The sequence below is a fragment of the Chiloscyllium punctatum genome, chromosome 39 (genome assembly GCF_047496795.1).
Source record: "Chiloscyllium punctatum isolate Juve2018m chromosome 39, sChiPun1.3, whole genome shotgun sequence".
NCBI classification, from domain to species: Eukaryota; Metazoa; Chordata; class Chondrichthyes; order Orectolobiformes; family Hemiscylliidae; genus Chiloscyllium; species Chiloscyllium punctatum.
Window position 1 is genome coordinate 47,585,135 of NC_092777.1, and position 23,764 is coordinate 47,608,898.

Sequence of the window (23,764 nt, forward strand, 5' to 3'; positions counted from 1 at the left end):
ACCGTGGTGTTCATTGTAGAGTACAAGTGACAATAAATCAAATCACCAATCCCAAAAGGGAAACTGAAGACTTGAAAACAACCTTAAAGGCAATGGTGTTAAGGCTTACAGTAGCAAAGCAGATAAAACACACTCTAATACAGATCATCCACAATCAAACATAATGGAAGGACAGACTCAATGGGCTGAACAGTCTCATCCTGTACCTGTATTCCTTCCTTCCAAATGAACAGTCTCATAGTTAATCTGAACATGCTCAAAGCTTTTGACATTTCCTTTAAAGGAATTATTTGTTCAACTCAGTCAATCTTGTTCTTTTAAGCAGCAGAGATTTAGATTGATAGTGTCAGAATGGAGGCTAAGCTGCCAACAAAGTAAATATTAGCTGTCCCAGCTGCAAAGGTTTGTGAGCCACACAATGTTCTAGTATCAAATGGGATCAAGAAGTGGTGTTCTCAGATCAGAGGTGTGCAGAAATTCTCACTTGGAATCTCAACAAATTCAGATGGCCTTAATGGGTATGCAAGGCAGCAAAAAAAGTGCAGATTAAACAGTAAATTGGTTGCAAGCAAAAAAGCCTAATATAAGTGCTTAAGCTGGAAAAGAGTTATCACTGCAAACAGTAAACTCAAATGTCTTGTGCAAAGAATAATTTAACACTGATGCAAATTTAAGGTGAGACACAAACAGAAGCCAGGTGTTATTTATGCAGCTGGGGCATCTATCTAAGGCAGTAAACAGGTGAATATTGTGGCCACATCACTAAAACAGTTTCTCTGAATCTCAAACTCTGGCTCTGGCATTCAAGTGGGAATAACACTTGAGTTACAGTAGATAGAAGAGTTAATATTGATAAAGTAGCAACTAGATGTAATTTGCCAATTTTAGAAACTACTTTTCATCCAGTAATTGAAAACAAACTGCACATGTCACAGAATGCTTTGAGGTACATTTATTTTACAATAAGAAAGCACAGCTTAAGAAGAGATATACATGTAAGAAGTTAAAACCATATCTTATCAAAGGGACAATATTTGTTACAAAAACTTCTACCTTACAAGTGTGAAGTGTCTTTTTGCATAATGTCCAATTGCTAATAAGTTTAAAAATTCACAAATATATGTATTTCAAAAATAGTGACACAGCACGCTTTGGTGGTATCTCAAGTGAATGATTGTCCTTATAACAGCATCTTAGGCTAATCTTGAATACTGTCCCTTATACTTTCTAATAATAGACACTATGTGGCTTTGTAAATACAGCGCCACACATAGAGAGCAAATAAGCTGAAATTATTTCTGCAGAATCCAGTATTAAAATATATTTAGTCTAAAAGCAACAAGATAATTCACAATCTTTCTCACACTGCAGAATTCTACCCTACTTTGAAAGTTCTGTGACAATTAGATCTGCTTAAACAATTACAAAAATAAATGCTTTATGCAATCATGACCACCATTACAATGAGTAGGTAGGGAACCTCCTTCAGTGGTTGGAGCCATAGCTTCCAATATAAAAAGCATATACAGCTTTTGTAACAAAACATTTGATCATAACTTGTTGAATGGATTTAATGGCAGATAACTGATCTTGAGCAAGCTAATGTGGATTAGAGCTGTATTCTTACCATTTTGGCATGGGCTGCTTAATGCAGGTGAGCAACTTGAGTTCCCTGAGGACCATGTATCTACCTGCTTCCAAACCGTCTGCTATGGGTAGGACAAAAAGAGATCTCACTGCAATGAGTGTTTATCCAATTGCAACTACACTACTGCTGAAACTTCAGCTAAACGAGATGAAAATCAACATGGTAACAGTTCTAACCCAAAACAGAAACAATCCATACTAAACAAAGATCAGAACCAATTCCTTTTTGATTTAGGTATAATTAATGTTTAACTCTGAAGGACAAATCTAAAATTAAAGCTTAATATAAATCCAAAAGCAGAATAAAGCCCAACATTCATTCTTTAGGATTCACAGGCTCTTTCTCCATATTACAAAGCTCAGAAGGTTATATGTTCTTTGCTTTACTTTTTAAAATCATAATTGAATAAAAATAGATGTTAATTTCTAAGTTATAAAATCATAGAATATTTTCACACAGACCATGTACATTTGACACATGTACCTATGCCAGATGTAATTTATTCACAAGGTCTTAATAATAAACACGTAAAGTTAAATGGTTTATTACACTGATGTGTTTCTTCAGCATATTTTCCTCATCATGTTCCTTCTACATTCCTTATTTTGCCTTTGTGATCCTAACCTGCTTTTCCTGTAGCTCAGTTTGCATTTTATTCAAAAACTTAATAGTTGCTCCAAACATACACAGTTTGAAAATAAAATTGGAGAGTTGGGGGATGAGGACTAATTTCTTTTCAAATTTTCTTAAATAATCATAATTAGTTGTACACAAATATTGGAAAGCAAACTAATCTCAAGATAAGACTTTTAGCTCCTTTGCATATACAACTTTATGGAGGCACAGCAGGAAATGAGTGCGGGTCAGTTTTAAAGCATTTTCTTACCCGTGACTGTTGGCAATGTATAACATCTGAAAACTTAAAGTACAACCTTACACCTTTGCACAATGAATACTATTTCTTTAAATAATTTAGCATCATGATGCAGGATTCAAGACCATTATTTGATGAGTTCACATTCCAGTTTTTATTGTCACCCGAGAAGGACTTCAGTAGATTTTCAATCGGACTTCTTGATAAAAGCTTCAAGGAGCTGATTCATCAGTCTCTGAGGAAGAAGAGAGTTATCAAGGAGCAGAGTCTGTTTCAACAGGACCCTTGCTGTCTGACTCTCAATGAGACATAGACAATGATGGCAATGTTGTCTTGCAATTGAAGAAATTGTGGCCAGAAACATGTCCTTAGGATTTAGTCAATGTTGCATCTGTGGGCTAAAAGCAAAGCTCTTTGAAGAACAGCACTAACAGAGCATCCATAACTAACTATTAGAAATTTACTTACATTGTGAGTATCTCTTAAAAAAAGTTAATCTTTACAAGGAAATAATGATTTTTTCCCAAATTAGGTTGAATTATATTACATTTCTTTAAATTTAATATCTTGCCTAGATATATGAACCCTTTAGTTTTCCCATGAAACATATCCATTTTATCATTGAGAAATTTTGAAAAAAATTACCAGAATAAAACTTCCTGACAATGGTGTCTGGAATTAAAAAGGAAATGTTGCAAAATCATCCTTGGTTTGAAGTTAATAAAGTTAATGTATTCATCAGAGTGTTGAGGAAATGTAATCAGATAGTGCTTGTGAAATGTGTGTCAAGTTTCACTGAAACTATATATAATATCAGAGATAGAGAAGCCAGAGCAGGAATGAGAAAGGTTTTAAAATAGTGAGCTACAGGATATTCAAAATCACACAGGCAATGCAGGCAGAGGAATTTAACTTCATTTGTTGCTGGCTTCTCCAAAGTAGGGATTTACTTGTCCACAGCTAAATTTTATTCATATTTTCTTATATAAAGTTGCTTCATGGTGGCAGCCACTGCTAATCCCTGAACTAATCATCATAGAACAAAGTTAATAGTGGAATTCTAATACAGGTATTAGATTCCTTGTGTATCCACAAAGGGCCCAACAGCTAGTTTAAGATAACTTTAAGTCGGATGCTAAACCAAATGTAAAATATGGAGATCCAAAATTATACAAATATGATGCTAGAGAAACTCAGCAAATCTTGCAGCATCTCTCCTTGTTCATGGGATGTGGGCGGAGACCATGGGATCCGGAATCAATGTTGAGGATTCCCTTCCACACCTATACCACTGTGCTGCCAGTTCTGGTGTATCTATCCTGCAGTGGGACATGACATACCCATGGATGTTGATGGTTGTGCTTGGGACACTGTCTGTAAGATATGATTCTGAGAGAAATACTATGTCATGCTGTTGCTTGACTAGTCCGTGGGACACCTCTCTCAATTTTGGCACAAGCCAGATGTTAGTGAGGACCACTTTGTAGGGGTTGACAGGGCTGAATTTACAATAGTCTTTCCCAATGCTTAGATCAATGCTGAATGGTCTGTTCAGCTTCTTTCCTGTTCTTAGACTTTGTCGCTGTTTGATCAAAAAAGCAATGGTTTGATCTGCCATTTATGCGAACATTTAAGAGTCAACCACACTGCTGTGGGTTTGGTGTCACATGTAGCCCAGACCAGGGGATAATAGGTTTCCTTCTCTAAATGAAGATTAATGAAATTGGTAGGTTTTTACAATAGCTGAAAATGTGCTGCTGGAAAAGCGCAGCAGGTCAGGCAGCATCCAAGGAACAGGAGAATCAACGTTTCGGGCATCAGCCCTTCTTCAGAACTTCTCCTGTTCCTTGGATGCTGCCTGACCTGCTGCGCTTTTCCAGCAACACATTTTCAGCTCTGATTTCCAGCATCTGCAGTCCTCACTTTCTCCTCGAAGATTTTTACAATAATCCACAATTGTTTCACGGTCACCATTAGACTAGTTTTAATTCCAGATTTATGAATTGAATTCATATTTATGGAGCGAGAAAGAAGAGTTAATGTTTAGATCCAGTAGGACTTCATTAGTTTCATAAACTATTTTCATAGATGCTGCCAAAACAGCTGAGTTTCTCTTGCACTTTCATTTCATGCTCTTTCAGGAAGAAACGTACTGGCCTCTGAAATTGAACCTTACTGTTTTTATATCTGTATTCCACCAGAAGATGAAAGAAATCAGAATGCGGAAATGACAATTATATTCTTAACAAAAGTAGCTTCATCTAGGTGGACCAGCAAATAGATTTGAGGGTGTAGTTTCATAAGACACAGATCACGGGCTTTAAGACCTTATGCCTTTCCAGTTTCTCAACCCATTTAATGTAAACACAATTTAACATAAATAACATGTGGGGAGTAATTACACAGAAACAAGCAGAAGATCAAATGGATATTGTTGCTTTTGCTTTTCAGTGGAAATGCTTGCAATAATGTTTTGGAAATGCTTTTCATATGCAAATTGTTCTGTTTGTACCTAAGTGCATTTTTCCAATACCAATATATAATAAGTACAGAAAGAAAGACCAGGATCTTCAGTCGCATGCATTTTCTAGGGTGTGACAAAAAGCTTGCCAGAAATTGTCTGTCCTTCCAGTATTCCACCTGAAGGAACCATTGGCATCACACTGTTCTTCAGGAAGTAGGTGGAATTTCCACGACAGGGATCAGTGCATCACAAGACCTAAACATCAGCAGATTCAAGCAACAGACAGTGCAGAAACCCAAATCCATACCATCTGATTGGGAGAGCAGCTGCACACCTTTACTTCGTTTACAACAATTCTTCTGTGTGAGATTAAAATATTAGGAGATGAGTATTTTGTTTCTTTAGGTCATATTGAACTGGAACCTGGGTCTTTAGGGCTCCAAATAACATTCCTCCTTTTACCATTATCTCTATATAGATATGTCAAAAAAAGCCTGTTGCTGTTCCCTCACTAATGTGCAGACCTTACATTTCTATATCTTTGATGGGACAAGTAACCATTTTTCAACCTTGGTTGTTCTTAGGTGCAGATTAATCATTAAAAATTGAAAATAAGTTTGAGGCCAGAGCTAAAATAATCTATCTTTTTGAGTGGAACTGAAATTAGTTGCAACTCCAACCAGTGAGTATTTTACTCTTATTACGTACCTTTCTGAGAAAAGCAATAGCAAATCAATCCGAGAACCAAAATCAGCAGCATTGTGACTGCTACACTGACAGCAACGGTCACTGTTTGGAAACTGGAATCTGGAAAATTAGAATGTCAACAATTACTGTGGTTCCTTTGCAACAAAATTAATAAATTCACTATTCTCTTCCTCTGTCTCAACGACCATGGAAGTTACATTCTGTGACAAACAGCACATGAACTTTAGTGCATTTGTATGCAAAACAATATTGCTTGGTACCTGAATGCCTCTGTTAATGAATATTGCAGCAGTGCACCTATGACGGTGGGAAGGATTATATAATGGTAAGAGTATGGCTTACCATACTGTTCACTCCACTGCCATATTCCCCAAGGCCCCACCACAGGACAGTAAGTGCTCCTGTCGGAGTCAGGATTTTAAGAATCAAATCGGGATTCTCTCACATAAATAGTACCCAGATTGAGTCTAACACTCATATTATGGCAATGTAGGTCTAAATTTACTGTTTTCCCATCATCTTAAGGCTAAGAAACATACTGGAAACTACCAATACTTTCTAAGTTGCTTTTCACAGCATCATTATCCCTTGTCATGTGCTATTTAAAAAATGCAGTTGTGAATCTTTTCACTAGAAGATACATTGATTACATAGTTGGTGTTAACATTCCAAAAAGCACCTTACCTTGACCCAGAACTTGAATCCAGTTGCTCGTTTGTCCATTAATTGAGCAGTAATATCTTCCAGGATGGCTTGCAATGTGAGTGAATTGATTCTGTTTTGTACTTTCAGTTGAATTATTTTCTGAATGCACAAAGTACCAGGTGTAGAATCCTGTGGTTTGGTAAGTTATACTGCAATTCAGCGTGACTTGGTAGCCCTGAATTGGGGGATCTGGATTTGAGGTCAACTTAACAGACAAATCTGAAGAGAAATTCAGAACGGAAATCTCTGAATGCAGCATGACCAATGAAATTTGATTTAAGATGTAGAAAACTAATCTGAATATTGAGCAAATTGTAACAGGCTTTCTTGAGGTTTCACAGCAAACACAATAGCTACACACAGTATCATAACAGAACCTCTGTGTCCATGTATACACCGGTAAAGCTCTTAAGTGTTTTCTAGTGTAGAGATCATATAAATATTGCAGTGTATAGCTAAGGTGTGTTCCAATAGCCCAGGAAGACTCACCGGCAGTTTTCCACAACCTCCCCCATACTTTCATAGTTGAATTTATTTAGTTTGACTTTTATTGTAAAGAGATTGGGGTTCAAAAATAAGAATGTCTTGTTACATTTACATAGGGATCTGGTAAAATCACGCTTGGGAGCTCTGTGCGGAGTTTTGGTCTATAAATTCTCAGATAGATATGCCTGCACTGGAGATGGTACATCCATAGGTTCACAATATTGGCTCCCGGATGATGTAAATATTGTGCTTATACTCACTGGAGTTTGGAAGGATGAGAGGTGGCCTCATTAAAACATACATGATTGTGAGGGGGCTTGACACAGAATTTAATTCGTGGACTAGGAAAACTAGACAACGGAGAATGGGCACAGTCTCAGGATAAATGGTCAATCATTTAGGTGCAAGATGAGAAGAAATTCTTCATTCAGCCACTTGTGAATCTTTGAAATTTTCTATCCCACAATCTGTGGATGCTCATTCCTTTAGCATATTTACGGTTGAGGATAATCAAATCTTTGACCTCTTGGGGATTTGGTGTTGTATATGGCAGCTAGTACCTGAAAGGGTTAATTTATATCAAGATAACTCAACCCATCAGGATATAAAGGACTCTTCCTTAGGGGAGGAGCTAATCCATTGCACGTTAAGGGTTCAGTTATGTATTTGTTAAGAATGTTTCAGTAGCAGTACGGTGTACTTATTTTTAAACAAAGCCTGATAATCTCTCAAGATACTATTAATTCGTTTGGGATAAATAAAACAAAACTGTGAATACTGGAGATCTGAAACAAACAAAAACAGAAAGTGCTGAAGAAACTCAGCAGCTCTGGCAGTGCCTGTGCGGAGAAAAGGGTTAACATTGAGACCTGTAACCTTTCTTCCACTTCACACCTTTGATAGTGGTATTCCAGGAAAGAGGACTCATCCAGCCAGGGAAAGCAGGAAGAGTGACATTCGCTCCTTGGACCACTGAGCATTTGGGTAGGACCTGAGTAACTTTGGAAGGAGGAAGGAAGAAGACAGAAAGAAGTACATTGGAGAGGAAAACCAGCTGTCAGCAGCACTTTATAAAGTAAGGAGAGAGCAGCTGGAAGCAACCGTTTGGATCTGCTTCTTTTTTATTCCTTCCACTTCAAGTAAAGGCATGTTGGATGTTTCCTGTTAACCTCTAATATGGCCTGAAGGAATTCCTGAGACATAATTGAACTAGGGAACTGGTGATGGATGTGTTAAGTGGGGACTTTGACTACCAACAAAATTTCTCATTGATAACTGCGATGAAGTTAGAGATAGGTGTGTGAATATGAACATGATAGTTATATATATATTGAGCGGAAAATTCTTTTAACATTGAAATGTGTGAAAGGGAGCATGCAGTAGTCAACACGATGGTTTATAAACTTTTGGCAGATCAGCCAAGCTATAAATTATTGGGTTGTACATGCTAAGAATTTGTTGCAGGTCGTTAATGTATATGTCCATATCGGTTAGTTTTTGGTATCAATAACAAAGTTCCATCAGTAATAAGTGATCAGCCTCCAGCTTGGGAAGGGGATACAATTAATTCTACTTTCTCAGAGTATTTGAATGCACTGTCTGCAGACAGAACGGCTTTTGTGAAAGCTAAAGTCTCAGAAGGTATTCGGTGAGACTTAAGATAGAAGGTGAAGCCATTGTGAAAAACATTTTCACTCTGGGATATATGGTTAATAATAAGAGAGACGGACTTAAAGAATGGAGAGGTACTGGAAAAGGTTATTAGTAAAGACAAGTAGTAATTTTACAGAATGTGACCTTACTGTGTGGTTGCGCTCTCTAAGTGTTGCTTAGTATGGATTATAAATTTGTAAATTCTGAAAGAATTGTGGAAAATAATGAGGATCTCTCATAACCAAATGGTGCACAGCTTTTAGTATCAAGCTGCTACTTCTGACAGATCAATTTGGTAGTCAACAAAAGACCACTGGTCCCAAAGGACAACTGTCAGAAGTGGGTACCAAAGTCAAAGATTTACCAGAAGGGGCTAACTAATGGAGTTCAATAAGTAGAGCGAGGAAGGCCACTGGAAAATATCAAAGTAGAATGAGTGTACAGGATGAGGGGCGGGGGATCAGGCCCATCGATTGGAAACATGAAGTACAAAGACACAAGGCAGGAAAGCACGTGTACACTCAAATAGTGGGTCTGGGAGTGAACATGCCATGCAAAAGAAATCACAAACTGTTGAAAGAAATCTTATTAATAATTGGGGAAGGTCAAACAGTAGCAGTCCTGAAAGGGATAGGACGCAAGATAAAATAGTTTAACAAGGTTAAGAAATATAGAACAAACCAGGAGGAGACCTGTGTGATAGGGAAGACCTACTGGCCACGAATAAATGAGGCGGCAAGTCAAAAGAAAATACCAAATAACAGAAGCCTCAAATTTGGAGAGAACTTGGGTGTTCACTGCGATGCCAGATAGACTATAAACCAGCACTACGGCAGAGCTGGATATGCATGGAACAATCTGTCCCCTGATGGAACTCACAAGATTAAAGCAAGGAGAGGATCAACTTTTCCACACAGATGGTAGTGCATAAACAGAATGAACTGTCATAAGCAATGGTCGATGCAAGTACAATTACAACACCTAAAAGACAGGTGGATAGGTATATGAATAGGAAAGGCTTAGAGAGATATGGACTAAATGCAAATTTTGGGAAAATTGGTCAGTGTGGACAAATTGAACCAAAGGGTCTATTTCCAAACTGTATGACTCCAGTGACACAAGCTTTTTATGAAAACAGGACCAAGGTATATACACTAGATTCACTGATGACAGTAAATTAAATTGTTAAAGTTGTCTTGGCTTCATTAAAAATAAATGCTTGGAAGTCTGGATCGACTGGTATTAAAGCTGCTTTCCTGCAGGAAGATTGCCTCAAGAAGGGTTTCTTCACCAAAAGAAAGACCAAATGCAACGTGGACACTCTGGAGGCTAAATAAATACATATGGGGCTTAAATAATGATTAGGAGAATCGACGTTTCAGGCATAAGCTCTTCTTCAGAAGGGTTTATGCCCGAAACGTCGATTCTCCTGCTCCTTGGATGCGACCTGACTTGCTGCGCTTTTCCAGCAACACATTTGTGGAATGAACCTCGAGAGGAAATGGTGGATGTGGCTGCAGTTACAATGTTTAAAAGACGTTGAGTTAAGTACATGAATAGGAAATATTTAGCTGGATATGGGCCAAGCGCAGGCAGGTGGGACTAGTTTAGTTTGGGATTATGATTTGTATGGAATGGTTGGACCAAGGGTATGTTACCATGCTGTACGAATCTATGATACTATGACGCTAAGTTGTTTATATAAACATAGGAGAAAGTGAGGACTACAGATTCTGGAGAATCAGAGTTGAAAAGTGTGGCACTGAAAAAGCATTGCAGGTCAGGCAACATCTGAAGAGCAGGAGAGTCGACATTTTGCGCATAAGCCCTTCATCAGCAATGTCAATGTAGGTAATTAGTAATCAGTGGGTTGTGAGCTTTAAGGTGTGTGGCAACCTGAAATAAAGCTCTAATTAGAAGTGTAGACATGACCCTGTTTAAATACAGTTCTCTTCTTCAAGATTTGCATTATGATTTGTAGCTCGGGTGCCGGTTGTTGTAGTTATGGGTATGTTCGCTGGGCTGGGGAGTTGAATTGCAGACATTTCTTTCCTTGTCTAGGTGACATTTTCTGTGCTTTGGAGTCTCCTGTGAAGCACTGCTGTACTGTCTTCTGGAATTTATTTGGTTCCATTCCTGCTGTTTCTGGTTGCCAGTTCCAGTAAGTCATTGTAATGGCCGGTATATTGGGTCTAGGTCTATGCGCTTGTTGATGCATGACATTCATCCATGGACTCCTTCTAGAAATTCTCTGGCTGTCCTCTGTTGAGCTTGTCCTATGATTGTTGTGTTGTCCCAGTTGAATTGGTGGTCCTTGTCATCTGTGTGTGTGGCTACTAGGGACAGCTGGTCATGGATTTAGGGGCTAGTTGGTGTTCATGGATGCAGATTGACAGTTATCTGCCGGCTTGCCCTATATAGTGTTTTGTGCAGCCGTTGCATGGAATCCTGCAAATCACATTAGTCTTAGGTCTTTTGTCCCGTTGAGTTGTTGTCTGAGCGTGGCTGTAGTGAATCCGAGTGACCGGAGAGATGTGGCTGTCCGTTCTGAGACATTTGTTTATGCAAGGTAGCGTGGCTGGTGCGGAAGATTGTGGCATGTCATGGTCGCGGTGTTTGTCTGAGGCATCTGCGGACGAAGTTGTGGGGCTATCCGTTCTTGGTGAATAAGCTGGAGAGGTGCTCTGTTTCTTCCCTTCGTAGGCCGGGAGTGCTGCAGAGTGTCATAACCCTTTTGACCAGGGTCCTAATGCAGCTTCTCTTGTGTGTGTGTGTCGGGTGGTTGCTGTTGTAGTTCAGGACCTGGTCGGCGTGGGTGACTTTCCTGTACACTGTTGTGGTGCAGTTACCATTCTGTGTTCTTTCTACTATCACATCCAGGAATGAGAGTTTGTTGCTGGTTTCCTCCACTCTTATAAATCTGATCCCTATGAGTATAATGTTGATAATCCCCACAACAATGATCATACATCAAGCTAAGTGGAGGGCAACCAGAGAATTTCTAGAAGTATGGCGCTTATCCACAGATTCCATCAACAAGCACATCGACCTAGATCCAATATACTGGCCACTACAAAGAACAACTGGAAGCAATGGGAATGGAACCAAATAAATTCCAGAAGTTACAGTACAGCCGCACTTCACAGGAGGCTCCAAATCACTGAAAATGTCACCTAGTCAAGGGACAAAACGTTTGCAAACCAACTTCCCAGCTTAGCAAACATACCCCCAACTATGACAACAGTTCTCTTTTCATGCAGAATATTTCCCACTGCACATTTAGTGTAATTAATTGTTTTGGCATGTAATAACATTACATTCAGCATTATTTGAACGGTAAGCTTCTTTGGATGATGTCACTGTTTATAAGCTAGCAAGTACATCAGGTAAAGTATGAGGCTCCCCTTTCAAAATAACTGGAGAATAAAACAAGCTATAACACAATAAATTAGATTATAACATTCATTTTTTTCATACCTACATCCAGCCCATTGCTGTATTTTGGTTCAAATCCATTCGTAGCTTTGCATTTGAAGGTTCCCAGTTTGTCAGTGTAACTTTCTAATACAATAAATTGACCTTCTCTATGGCTTTCTGCATAGTAGTCGCTCACAAAGCTTGTATTTTTATACAATGTGTACACTATTGGTAGGGTTCCTTCATGCGATAAACATCTAATAGTTAGGTACATGCCATCCTTATTCACAAAGTTTACATCTGCCAAGATATCAGGATTCGATGCTGGAACTTGAAAAAGAAAATGAGGAGCATGAATAACAATCTTAAATGAAAGTTTACCTTCCTTTAAAAAAATACATTTCACATATTTTAAGTGAACCAGCCCTGAACAGAGCCAAGAACTTAATGCAGTGAACAGTCCTATGGGTGTCAAAAACCATGCTCAGCTTTTTCAGAACTGAGATGGTTCCAAATGAATGCAGAAAAGGATGTATCAATGTGCCACCATCGCATCCGAATTTGTTATAAACAGCAGGAGTGAAAAATAAAATCATCTCTCAAAGCAGTTGTTAAGCTTTTGTGTTATAATTGCATGTGGAGCAGTGACTGAAAATTATGCACAGAATTTTGAGCAAGCCAGACAATTGACTAAACAGAACAGGACTGATGAAACATCATTAACCTGAAACATTAGCTCTGTTGCTCTCTGTGCAGGTACTACCCTGACTGTTGTGTATCACTGGCATTCTCTCGATTTTATTTTCAGTTTCCAGTATGTAACAGTACTTTATTTTTGAAATGTGCTAATATTTGTATAATAAATTTTGGTCATATAGTCAAATTATCATAGTGTGGTCATGGTGGTTTATGATTGAAAAGTATGAAGTAACACAGTTGACACTCTGTAAGAATGAAGTTATTCCAAAGGCCTGGGGATAATTGTAACATTCACCTCCTAGCAGTAGTGAGTCAGCTGTGTAATATTGTCAGCATCATTGCTTTTTCTATTGATTTTCACAGAAATATGGCAGCATGTTTAATAGGCAGTCAATCTTCCACTCAGCACGAGTTAAAAGCAATTTAAGATACGGTTCTCATATTTTCTTAAATGTAACTTTCTATCTTTGAGGCACCTGCTGTCACTCTTGCTTCATTCATTAACTTTTTATCACTATCACCTTCCAAATCTCATTACAGCATTCTTCCAATGAGCCCCATGAGGGCAAATTAAAGTGGTGCACAGTACACTTGTATCATCACAAAATAAATGAATAACAAAATATAAAAATCACTTACCTTTAACAATTACTTCTGTGGAATTGCTGGCAATACTGAATGTTGTCATATTGAATTGGTTGTTTGCTTTACATTGATAGTCACCAGTATCTTTGAGGTCAACATGATCAATAACTAGGCTGGATTGGTTTATTTTGATTGAAGAGTTTGATAATAGTTCCTGTTTATTAAAGTACCATTGGTAGGTCACTCCAGAGCCTTGTTTTACTAAACAGTTTAGAGTCAGTTTGTCATGTACTTTTAGGACAGGTGGATCTGGTACTGAAGTTATACTAACTCCCAACACTGGAGCTAAAAAAAAAGATTAAATTTAGTTTTACATTATTTGCCATTGAAGAACTACACCAACTGCAGATTTTATTTGTAAAGCACCTCTTAACATAAAGAAAACATCCTGGAACCCTTCCCAAAGTGTGAAGAAAGAAACAGACTCTGAGTCAATGATGAGAACTTAGGAGGGGTGGTCAAACACTTGGTCAACTGGGGGAGCTTTAAGGGAATTCTTGTACAGGACACAATGTTACAGAGACAGAAATTTATAGGGAAAGAATTAAGAGGATGCTGGCTAAGTAGATGAGAGTGCAGTTGTCAGTGCTGCAGTGAGCTTGTGATGGAATGAATAAGAGACTAGAATCAGATAAACAGTGACTCCAAGGAGTCATAAAGAGTTGGAGGAGATCACAGATTGAGAAACGTTTAAACACAAGGATCAGAATCTTAATTTAGAAGCTTTTGGGGAATCTTATATACATAATAAATGGCAACAGGACTTAGCATAGGAAAGGATATGAGCAGCAGAATTTGGACAAGTTGATTTATAAGGGGCAAAGAGGTCAGCCAGTGCAGATATAGAATGATTGAGTCCAGTGGTAACAAAGGTATGGATGCAGGCAAAGTTATAGTAGAACAGGCAGGTTGGAAACACATCAAGACCAAACAGATTACAGGAGCTGAGATCAGCTTTGTTCAGCCTATAGTAGTGACCAAGAGGAGGGATGGAATCAATGACTTCAATCTCCCCAATGTTCAGCTGGAGGCCTTAGGTTACAGCTATGGATGTCAAACAAGCTGTAATTCTTTATGGATAAGTAAAAACTGAGGTGCAGATTTTCACCGAGTTGTAACACCTTGGCAGACTATTAAAAATGGGAGGTGGGACCAGACAGAGAATTCCAAATGCAATTTCTAGTAGATTCCATTTTTGCTGACAAAGTAGTGGGTGGAGCATGAAACACACAAGCAAAAAAAATCTCTTGGACCATTTGAAATTGTTGATGAATTCAACCCCTCCTTGTTTCGTTCTATTCAAGCAGCCTTAAATGAAGTGTGGGTGCCTCAGTTTTAAGGATAAAGTGTAAACAATTGAAAAAGGCACACTTAAGGTTTCTTTAGGTGCTATGGTCTGAAGTGACTTAAATTCCCAGCCTTTTAAAATTTAAACATTTCTTTAAACGTATATCAGCAGCCACTTGTGAATATGCTTAGCTATGGAAACCAGAAAGTAAAACAAAACTTATGGTCTACCAAGCCAGATTTCATTCTACAATCTGACTTTCCAGTAATACCATCAGCTGGGATTGTAATGCTTTCAATAAAGGCATCAGGTTTAATAACATTTTATCTCCATTTCTCCTTGCATCCCTCATTGTATTCCATTTGGACCCTGGCATTTTGTGGATATAAATTCATTTACCCCTATAACGTACCTAATGTAGAATAAACAACTTAAACACCGAAATTGAATTTCTTTTAAGTTTGATATTTATTTGTTATAAACCAGAGCAATGCAAACACAGTCCTGCATGGGATGTGAAATTACACCATTCCAATGTGAATGCAATCAAAACAAGTGATCAAACTCATTGGAATGTTGAAATTGCTCCTAATAATCAGGCAGCCTTGGGCAAGGTACAAGCATTAGAGTCCAAAACAAATTCAAAATAAGGGGCAGAAAACAGAAATGGAGAGAAACACATTTTTGCAATTCATGGAGTGATTATTTTAACAAATTTAATTTAGCCATGTCTGGTCTGAGCAAGGAGCTGTAAAGTGGCAATGCTGATGTGAGCAGTGGGCCAGGGAGCTGTGAGAGAGGAAAGGAAACTGACTGTGGATTTAATGAAAAAATCTCCATTCCTGTTCATTAATCTAGTCGGTAATTTATTTTGGGTTTCAGATTACTTTTTGAAGTATGCTTTATATGGCTATTATTTGAAAAGATTTGCCCAGTGGGATAGTTAACGTTTAAAATTTGCACATGATTCAGGGAAATTAATGTTTGGTTGTATGGACTAAATATTAATCCTACCACCCCCTTCTCTCCTCCACAGGAAAGGTTCCACCCCTGTTACATTTCAATGATACCTAGTACAATAATGTTGATGCTGTTACTGTATTTTGTTTGCATGGCATCATCACTTTCAACTTTGCATTTGTAAGTCCCTCCATCAGTCTGACTGTGAAATGATACTGAGAAGTTAGCTGGTTCAGATGTTGATATGTTCTGTACTTGAACGAGTGTTTTGCCTCGGTACAAACTATACAGAATTGAAAGCTTTTCACTCGACGCAATGCAGGAAATTGTTTCCGTTTCATTTAATTTAACTTTTTCCGGACCTTGGAGAGTTGGATTTGATAATTGGCCTAAGAAAAGAATACAGATAAAAATTAGTCCTTTTAGCTTAATGTGAAGAAGTTGAATCACGCAATATACCAAATCTATTAATCACACTCTGCTTGGGTCATAACAGTTACAGGAAGGGTAATATGGAAGTGTACACACGAATCTTATTTTTACTAATTTTTAAGTTTCCTTTCCTTATAGTGCCCTCTTTTACCAATAAATATTTACAAGAATATTGTCAGCTCTCTGGTATTATACCTACAAATTACTATTAGTTGGGCCAAGTCTGAAATGTACAATACTGAGAACTTGTCTTTTGGGATGTTTACTATTCAATTGTTCTGTGTTTCGTTATGTGTTTCTGTTTTATGTGGTGATAGACAAAACTGGGTGTGGTTACAGAAAGATAGAGAAACTAAATTAAAAGCTGTAAGCACGAGAGAGCATTGGAAGTAAACTCCTGTTCAGACATAGGAACCATATATTTCTGCATAAAACACAGGCAGTAACATGGGGAGTAGTTTAAATTTACCAGCTCCAGCACCCATCCTATCTTCACTGGGTGATCAGCTCATGTGGAGGAATTACTGGATTTCCAGGCTCATAACCTACTGCCGGGATAGACAGCCCAGCTGTAGCAGTGACACACAAGGTGGCAAGAACTATACATTGCTCAGAGCAGAAGGCTGGTGAGCAGCTTCCAGAAGACATTGGCATACCTGATAAGGTGGTAAGTATTCTAGAACAAAATCCTTCAGCTCAAAGAAAATGTAATGATACAATGTATGTTTATCTAGAAATGCCAGAGCCCATCAGTCAATTACTTTCAAAAATGCATATTTTAAAAAGGCATGTATTAGCTCACAACCACTTGCCCATCTGGAATTGATGCCGAAAGCAACACTTTGTAGAAGTGTGGAATTCATTGAAGAACAGGACTTCATTCATTTGACAAGTGGATGAATCTCTTCTCGAGTGTGAGGTACAGTATGTGTGTGCCATTGTGGATTGTTCAGCGCCATGTCAGTTTAGAGTCACAGCCATACAGTATAGGCGAGGCCCTTTAGCCTAACGATTCTATATCAATCCACCTACACTAATCCCACTTTTCTGGTGCTTCACCCTTAGCTTTGAATGTTATGACATTTGAATTACACATCCACATACTTTTTACAATTTGAAAGGTTTCCCTTGATTGCCCTTCCAGGCCGCGTACTCCAGATTTCCGCCACCGTCTGAAATTTTCCCACCTCCTATCCATTTTGTTGGCTTTATCCTGAATGTATAATGGGCTTCCAGCAGAAGTCCAACCAACAGCAAAGTCTAGAGCCAATGAGGCACCAGCAGAAGTGTTGAAAGATGTTAAAGAGGCAGAAGAGCTCTAACAGAGATCAAACAAAATCCCAAAGAATGTTGAGACCAAGGCTTTTAGCTGGGCAGACATGAGGGAATCCTTCACTATCTATAACTTCCTAGAAAGGAATGCTGACAGTAGCCCTGGCAGAGCTAAAGTGGTGGGAATGCTGGAGGAAATCCTGTTGTAGGCAATAAGGCGACAGTAGTTCCTGCTGCATGAATTATGACACACTCTGTCTGATTTTAGGCACAATTGCATTGGAAATTTCCCTACATGATGGGTATATGATCTGAATTAGAACCTTAGAGTTATAGAGTTATACAGCATAGTCTTTGGACCAACTCATCCATGCCAACAGATATCCTAAACTGACCTAGTCCCATTTGCCAGCATTTGGCCCAAATCCCTTTCAACCCTTCCTTTTCATGTACTCATCCAGATGCCTTTTAAATGCTATAATTGTACCAGACTCCACTGGCAGCTCATTCCATACACACACTACCCTCTGTGTGAAAAAGTTGCCTCTCAGGTCCCTTTCAAATTCTTCCCTTCTCACTTTAAACGCATGCCCTCTAGTTTTGGAATCCCTTACCCAGGGAAAAAGATCTTGGCTGTTCACTCTATTCATGCTCCTCATGATTTTATAAACCTCTTTAAAGGTCACCCCTCAGGCTCCAGCTCCAGGGAAGAGAGCCACAGTCCATTTAGCCTCTCCTGGTAGCTCAATTCCTCCAATCCCAGCAACATCCTTATAAATCTTTCCTGAACCCTTTCAAATTTAACAGCACCTTCCCTAAAGCAGGGAAACCTGAAATGAATGCAGTATTCTAAAGATGGCCTGACCAATTTATAATTATAGAGTCATATAATAATACAGCACGGAAGCAGGCCCTTCAGCCTAACGTGTCCATGCCAACCAGTTTTCCTAAACCGAACTAGTCCCATTTGCCTGTGTTTCGCCCTGATCTCTCCAAATCCTTCCTAATCATGTACCCATCCAGGTGCATTTTAAATGTTGTAATTGTATCCGTCTCTACCACTTCCTCTGCATTTATGCACCACAGTGTGTGAAAATGTTGCCCCTCCGGTCACTTTAATTTTTCCCCTCTCACCTTAAACCTATGCCCGAGTTTTGGAATCCTCTACTCTAAGGAAAACATGTTGATAATTCACTTTATCTTTGCCCCTCATGATTTTCTCAACCTCTATAAGGACACCCCTTAATGTCCTATGCTCCAGGGGAAGATGTGTCCCAGCCTATCCAGTCTCTCCTTATAACTCAAACCTTCCAGTAGTTCTAACTAATTTTCAAATTAATTAACCATGCTATTTCATTGACGTGAAAAGAGAGGAACACTTTTTGTAATTTTGTGCACTGGTTATGGTGCATGAATTGTTGCGTTATTATCTGGTTCTGATTTTACATGAGTTACAAATGTTGCATGTTTCTTTCACTAATGGTGTTTGGTTTATCGAAGAAGTTTAAATATCAAAGTTAGCTTGAATGCTGTCCATTTGCCTATGGGACCTGGAGTTATGCAAACAGAGGAAATTAAATTTTTTTTGAAGCTTGGCAAGTGTTTCAATTTTTAATGAGATTGCATCTGCAGAATAAAATTATCTGCTATCTGGTGCGAGAAGCTACTGACAATAGATTTTACAGCTCTGTTTCCTGCAAAACAATTAGAGAGAGGACACCTTCTTCCCATTAGATAACATAGTTTTCACTACATTTCCATCCAAGGATATGGCTGCACACGTAGGGAAGCGGTTCCGGAAATCGGAATTTAGATTACCAGACTTATTTTTAACTACTGCAGGAAACTGCTAACAATGTGGTATTCTCTTTCTGTTAGGTGAGTAGCTTAATGAAAAACATGGTGTAAGAAATTTACATTTAAAGACTCGTAAGGCCACGTTAAACAATTATCAAGCTGTGCTAAACTTGGCTGGGTTGTTCTTGAATACTTGGGAATAAACACATTTGACATTTTCACAGATTAATATTTGCACTTCGTTAATAATGGTTAACCAAATTTACAAATATGTAGAGGAACTATAAATTTCTTATAAAGTTATATACTAAGGTTAAAAACCATCAAGGAGTTCGGCTCTTAGTGGTGCTGATTTCCTTGCTGAACTTTAAACCACATACACCAAACAGAGACAAACCTATTGCAAAATATAAACAATGTTTTTCTTCAACAAGAGTGACCAACCATACTGAATCACTGCAGCAGCTAAACACAAAGGAAATAACATCAGGAATTCAACAACAATATCTAACTGAAACTATCCTGGGAGGATCCACTGGGATCAGAACACTGGAAGTGAGTACAAATATCATGGATTCAGAGGGATTTCTGTCAGATTGGAAATTCGAGATCATTGCTTTTATTTACATTGCTTCTAATTGCGTAACATAGTGGGAGACGTGCATCTTGATCTTAAAAAGTTGGAAGTGTATTTACAATTATATTTAGGTAATTCATCTAATGTTGTTTGAAATTGTTAATCAGACTCTCCAAGCCATAATGCTTAAATTGTTTCCTCAAACTGGCTGTCTAACATCAAGAACTGGATAAACCAAAACATTTTTCAGTTAAATAATTGGAAGACCGAAACCATCATTTTTATTCCCTTCCCCAAACTTCTTTACCTTGTAGTGATTCCATCTCTCTCCCTGGCAACAGTCTGATGATAAATCAATTGTATTTGTATGTTGGTGTCATACTTAATGTCAAGAGGAGTTCCAAATACACATTTCCAGCTTTAAGACCAACAATTTGCATTTGTGTAACAATGCCTAAATGAGTCCATCTCAAATCACCTGCTGCTGAAACATTCATTCGTGCCTTTGTTATCACTAGACCTGACTATTCCAGTGCGCAGTGGTTAATCTCCCATACCTTACTGTCGTTAAACGTGAGATCACCAGAAACTGTGTCACATAAATCTTAATTTGCACTAAGCCCCATTCACATCTTCAGTCCCTGTATCTGACCAACATTTGTTCACAGTCTCGCAATGTCTTGATTTCAAAATTCTGATCCTTTTCACAGATCCATTCAATGTCTGGTCCTCCCAATCTCTGTGGTTTCCCTAAACTCCACACTCTTCCAGGCTATCTGTGCTCCTCTAACTCTGGCAACCTTCAGCAACCCAATTTTCATCCACCACTCGTGGCTGCAGCAGCAGTTGCTCAGTTCCTAAACTTCAAAATTTCCTCCCTACACTTCTCTACATCATTTTCTTTCCTTAAGGCATCCTTAAAATTCTGCCCCTTTACCAACCTTTAATCACCTCATCTGCTTCAGTGTTATTCAGTTTTCAAATGCACCCATGAAGCACATTTGAACAATTTATTATATTAAAGGTCCTGTATAAATATAAACTGTTGTTGTTTTTGAACAGCACAGAGTTTCTCAAAATCTATTGTCAATTTAATGTAGTCAGGTGAGGGGCTCAGGAATAATAATAAGCATTGATTGTCAGATTCTGGGCACCAATTTTAACCTCAAACTCTTCTGTTAATCTGTCAATGAGTCATTACATCTCACAGGAAGCCCATTTATTAAACTTTTTCTTCAATTTTATTTGAAAATCGTTATCAGCCATTTTGAAATTCTTGTTCTTTATTTCTCACAAAGTAATTTACCTTTTTTGACCTTAACAGCATTCACATTTACATTCATTATGTTGCTAATATATTATAATTACCTTAATAGTTTGTTATTTACTACTTCACACTTTGATTCACACAATAATTTTAAATTACACCTTGAGATTTTCTTGTTTAATGTAACTGATGTCACTTTGATGCACATATTGGGAAGTTTCACACCCCTATGATTAAAAATAAATGGTCAGGGAATCATGGATAAGTGTGGAATTTTCCAACATACGCTCCTATTGCAGAAAGTGCTAGAATGGCTGAAACAGAAAGTTGTGATCATTGTATCTTGGTCTCCCACATTTTTGATAACTTTTTTTTAGATTTCATTTCTTCTCTCAAACTTCTCTGCCTTTTTCCCTATTATTTTCATTTTCAGAACTGCAGCCATTAATCTAATTAATCGTTGACAGGCTATTTCTTCTTCTAGGGATGACAGTGCTAGACACATTCAATTATCATTGTGTTCTGCAAAGATCTTTACAGCTCCTGACGTCTGTGGACAACACATACTATGGTGCTTTTTAATTCATCACTGGAAGTGAAAAGATAGCCAGTATTTTGCTCTTATCTGCTCTCCACAATGCTGTCTAAGAGCTGAGATGACGTCTATAGTGATTTAATTAAGTTGGCTACCTTCGTCAGCACATTTGTACTAAGCCGAAAAAAAAGCTTCACTTTAATTATGAATAAATAATTTAGTGCTTTACAATTTTTTATGCTGGGACCCCATATGGAGGCAGGAAAATTGTGACAACCACTCAATAAAAACAATGAGTATAGATCACAAAGGCTGGGAAAGCAGGGGGCTTTTAGAACAGGAGCACTTGTTTTTATAATTTGTTATAACTAAGGCCATTGAGAACTCAGGGCTCAGGAACCCAACATTTCAGCATCTAACCCCACTTCGGTTCCCAGTCCCATCTTTGGAAAGCCCTGATCTAAGTGTAAATCCTACCGTGGTAGAGGGTAGAATTTAAATTCAATTTACAAATACGGAATTAAGAATTTAATGTTACCATGAAAACATTGTTTATTGTTGTAAAAACCCATGTGGTTCACTAATGCCCTTTAAGAAAGGGCAATCTACTGTCCTTACCTGGTCTGGACCTAAATGTGGCTCCAGACACACAACAACATGCTGGTTCTTAACTTCTGGAAAATTAGAGGTGGGCAATAAATGGGCCCAACTAGTGATGTCCACATTCCAGAAAGAAACAAATATAAAATGAACGGAATTAAGAAATTCTTTTTACTGGAGTCTTAGTTTTAACAAGCTCCTACTTGTAGTGTTCTTGAGCCTCACACTAGCTTTAGGCTCAGTTCAACAAGCATTATGGTTGAAGTCTTTTGAATTCGCCTGACTTTATGGACACAACACCTCCTGTATGTTTATTTATGAGATAAACCACGAGTCACGTGATGGGCCAAATAGACTCCTTATGCACCACAACCCACTCTGTGAACAATGTCTCTCATCAAATAAATATATATATATATTACACACACTGATCTAAAGACATTCGAACAATTATGGTAATAAACTTAAACAGAGATATTTCAATTGTATAATTACAGGGCGCTTCACAAACAACGCTGAATGTAACAGCAGTACTCACCGGAGACTTTCTGGCATATAGCATACGGAGTCAAAGCTGTAAAATGAGAATATTGTTTTTTATACATTTGTGGCGTTTGCACTAATATTTATTTCTCAGTGTGGATTGAACACAACAAACCTGAAGAGGTTACAGTTAGGTGCAGAAAACGATTTATCTGCATCTCACGTAAAAAGACAACGGCGATATTCAGCTGTTAAACGACCGAATAACATTGGGAGAAGAGGTTTCTGGGAACCATCAATTCTCTTCAGCAGTACATTTTGGGAGAACCGTTTAAATATTTATCATTCCAAACATTGTATGTATTCCTGTCGAGATGCTCTGGTCGTTCATTTCCAAGATTTCTGCCTTAGATCTGGGTCCTGGACTAGGATGAACTTGCTCTGGAGTAATTTCACCAAGGACGCAGACAAGCATTCAGAAAACGGAACACCCCAACTATCTCAGAGCTAAGCTAGATGCCGTTCAGTGTAACTCGCACTTGCAAAAGATCTTCGCTTAAAGAATCGTGTTTTTCTTTTCCCGTTTGCAATCCTAGGCATCGTCCGTTGACCCTGGACTGTTAGTAAACCATATGAAATTGTCACCTCTGGTGTGACCACAGGTTCTAAGTGGTGCAGATATTTGATAGAGCTTTAACACACACTCGTAAATCGTTGCTGACTTGCCATTGTCATAAAATTGAGGGTAAAGAATTGAAGGGAACCTTTTGAGTTTTTGTATCACATGGGAAGTACTTAATGTCAACTAATACGGCCTGAAATGTAACAACTCTGTTAATGAACTCTTCCAAAGTTCTTCTATTAGAGAAAACTTGGAGTGCTAAGATTTTTCAGAGTAAAGCAATTTAATTTGAATATATCCTTTGGAAATCAACATGGTGTTTTCACAAAGTACAACTACAATGAAACTCTGTGATGTTCAAACTTAACTGCTTTCTCGCCTCCTAGAAAACGGAAGACAGTAAACCTGTAACTTACCGAGCAAAAATAACAAATCGGAATAGATTCCCATCATCTGGAGCAAGTTATCCTTTTTTTCTGTGTTGTCATTCGCTGTTGATCAATGAGCATTAAATGTACAGAGTGAAGTCAAACTCCTTCACCTGCTCTTGAGAAACACAACAGTAACAATGGAACAAGTTTCCCCCTTCTCTGTTAGGCTGCTTGTTGGCAGAGTGACTCACATCCCTGGTT

At 38.2% G+C, this 23,764-nt stretch overlaps 1 protein-coding gene across 4 annotated transcripts; it reads right to left on the bottom strand.

Moving 5' to 3' along the window:
* Positions 1 to 937: 937 nt before the first annotated feature.
* Positions 938 to 23,764, bottom strand: LOC140464024 (Fc receptor-like protein 5). Of its 4 annotated transcripts, none has more exons than XM_072558634.1 (8): positions 23,549 to 23,764; positions 22,566 to 22,601; positions 15,685 to 15,936; positions 13,294 to 13,584; positions 12,016 to 12,285; positions 6,379 to 6,618; positions 5,695 to 5,793; positions 938 to 2,920 (listed from the first exon to the last, which is right to left on the bottom strand). In XM_072558634.1, the coding sequence occupies exons 1-8, from the start codon at positions 23,583 to 23,585 to the stop codon at positions 2,898 to 2,900; spliced, it is 1,248 nt and encodes a 415-aa protein (XP_072414735.1). In that variant the 5' UTR covers positions 23,586 to 23,764; the 3' UTR covers positions 938 to 2,897. The 4 variants fall into 4 exon arrangements, with proteins under 4 accessions (XP_072414735.1, XP_072414736.1, XP_072414734.1 ...); XM_072558635.1 differs by having other exon boundaries at positions 15,910 to 15,936; positions 23,549 to 23,763; XM_072558633.1 differs by having other exon boundaries at positions 15,658 to 15,936; positions 23,549 to 23,763.

Coding starts and splice junctions, on each gene's coding strand:
- LOC140464024 (XM_072558633.1), bottom strand. CDS start 23,585: ATGATGGGAATCTATTCCGATTTGTTATTTTTGCTCG. Junction 13,585..15,657: donor CATCAACATTATTGTACTAG/GTATCATTGAAA, acceptor CTTTTTTTTTAG/CTCCAGTGTTGGGAGTTAGT. Junction 5,794..6,378: donor GATTCAAGTTCTGGGTCAAG/GTAAGGTGCTTT, acceptor CTAATTTTCCAG/ATTCCAGTTTCCAAACAGTG.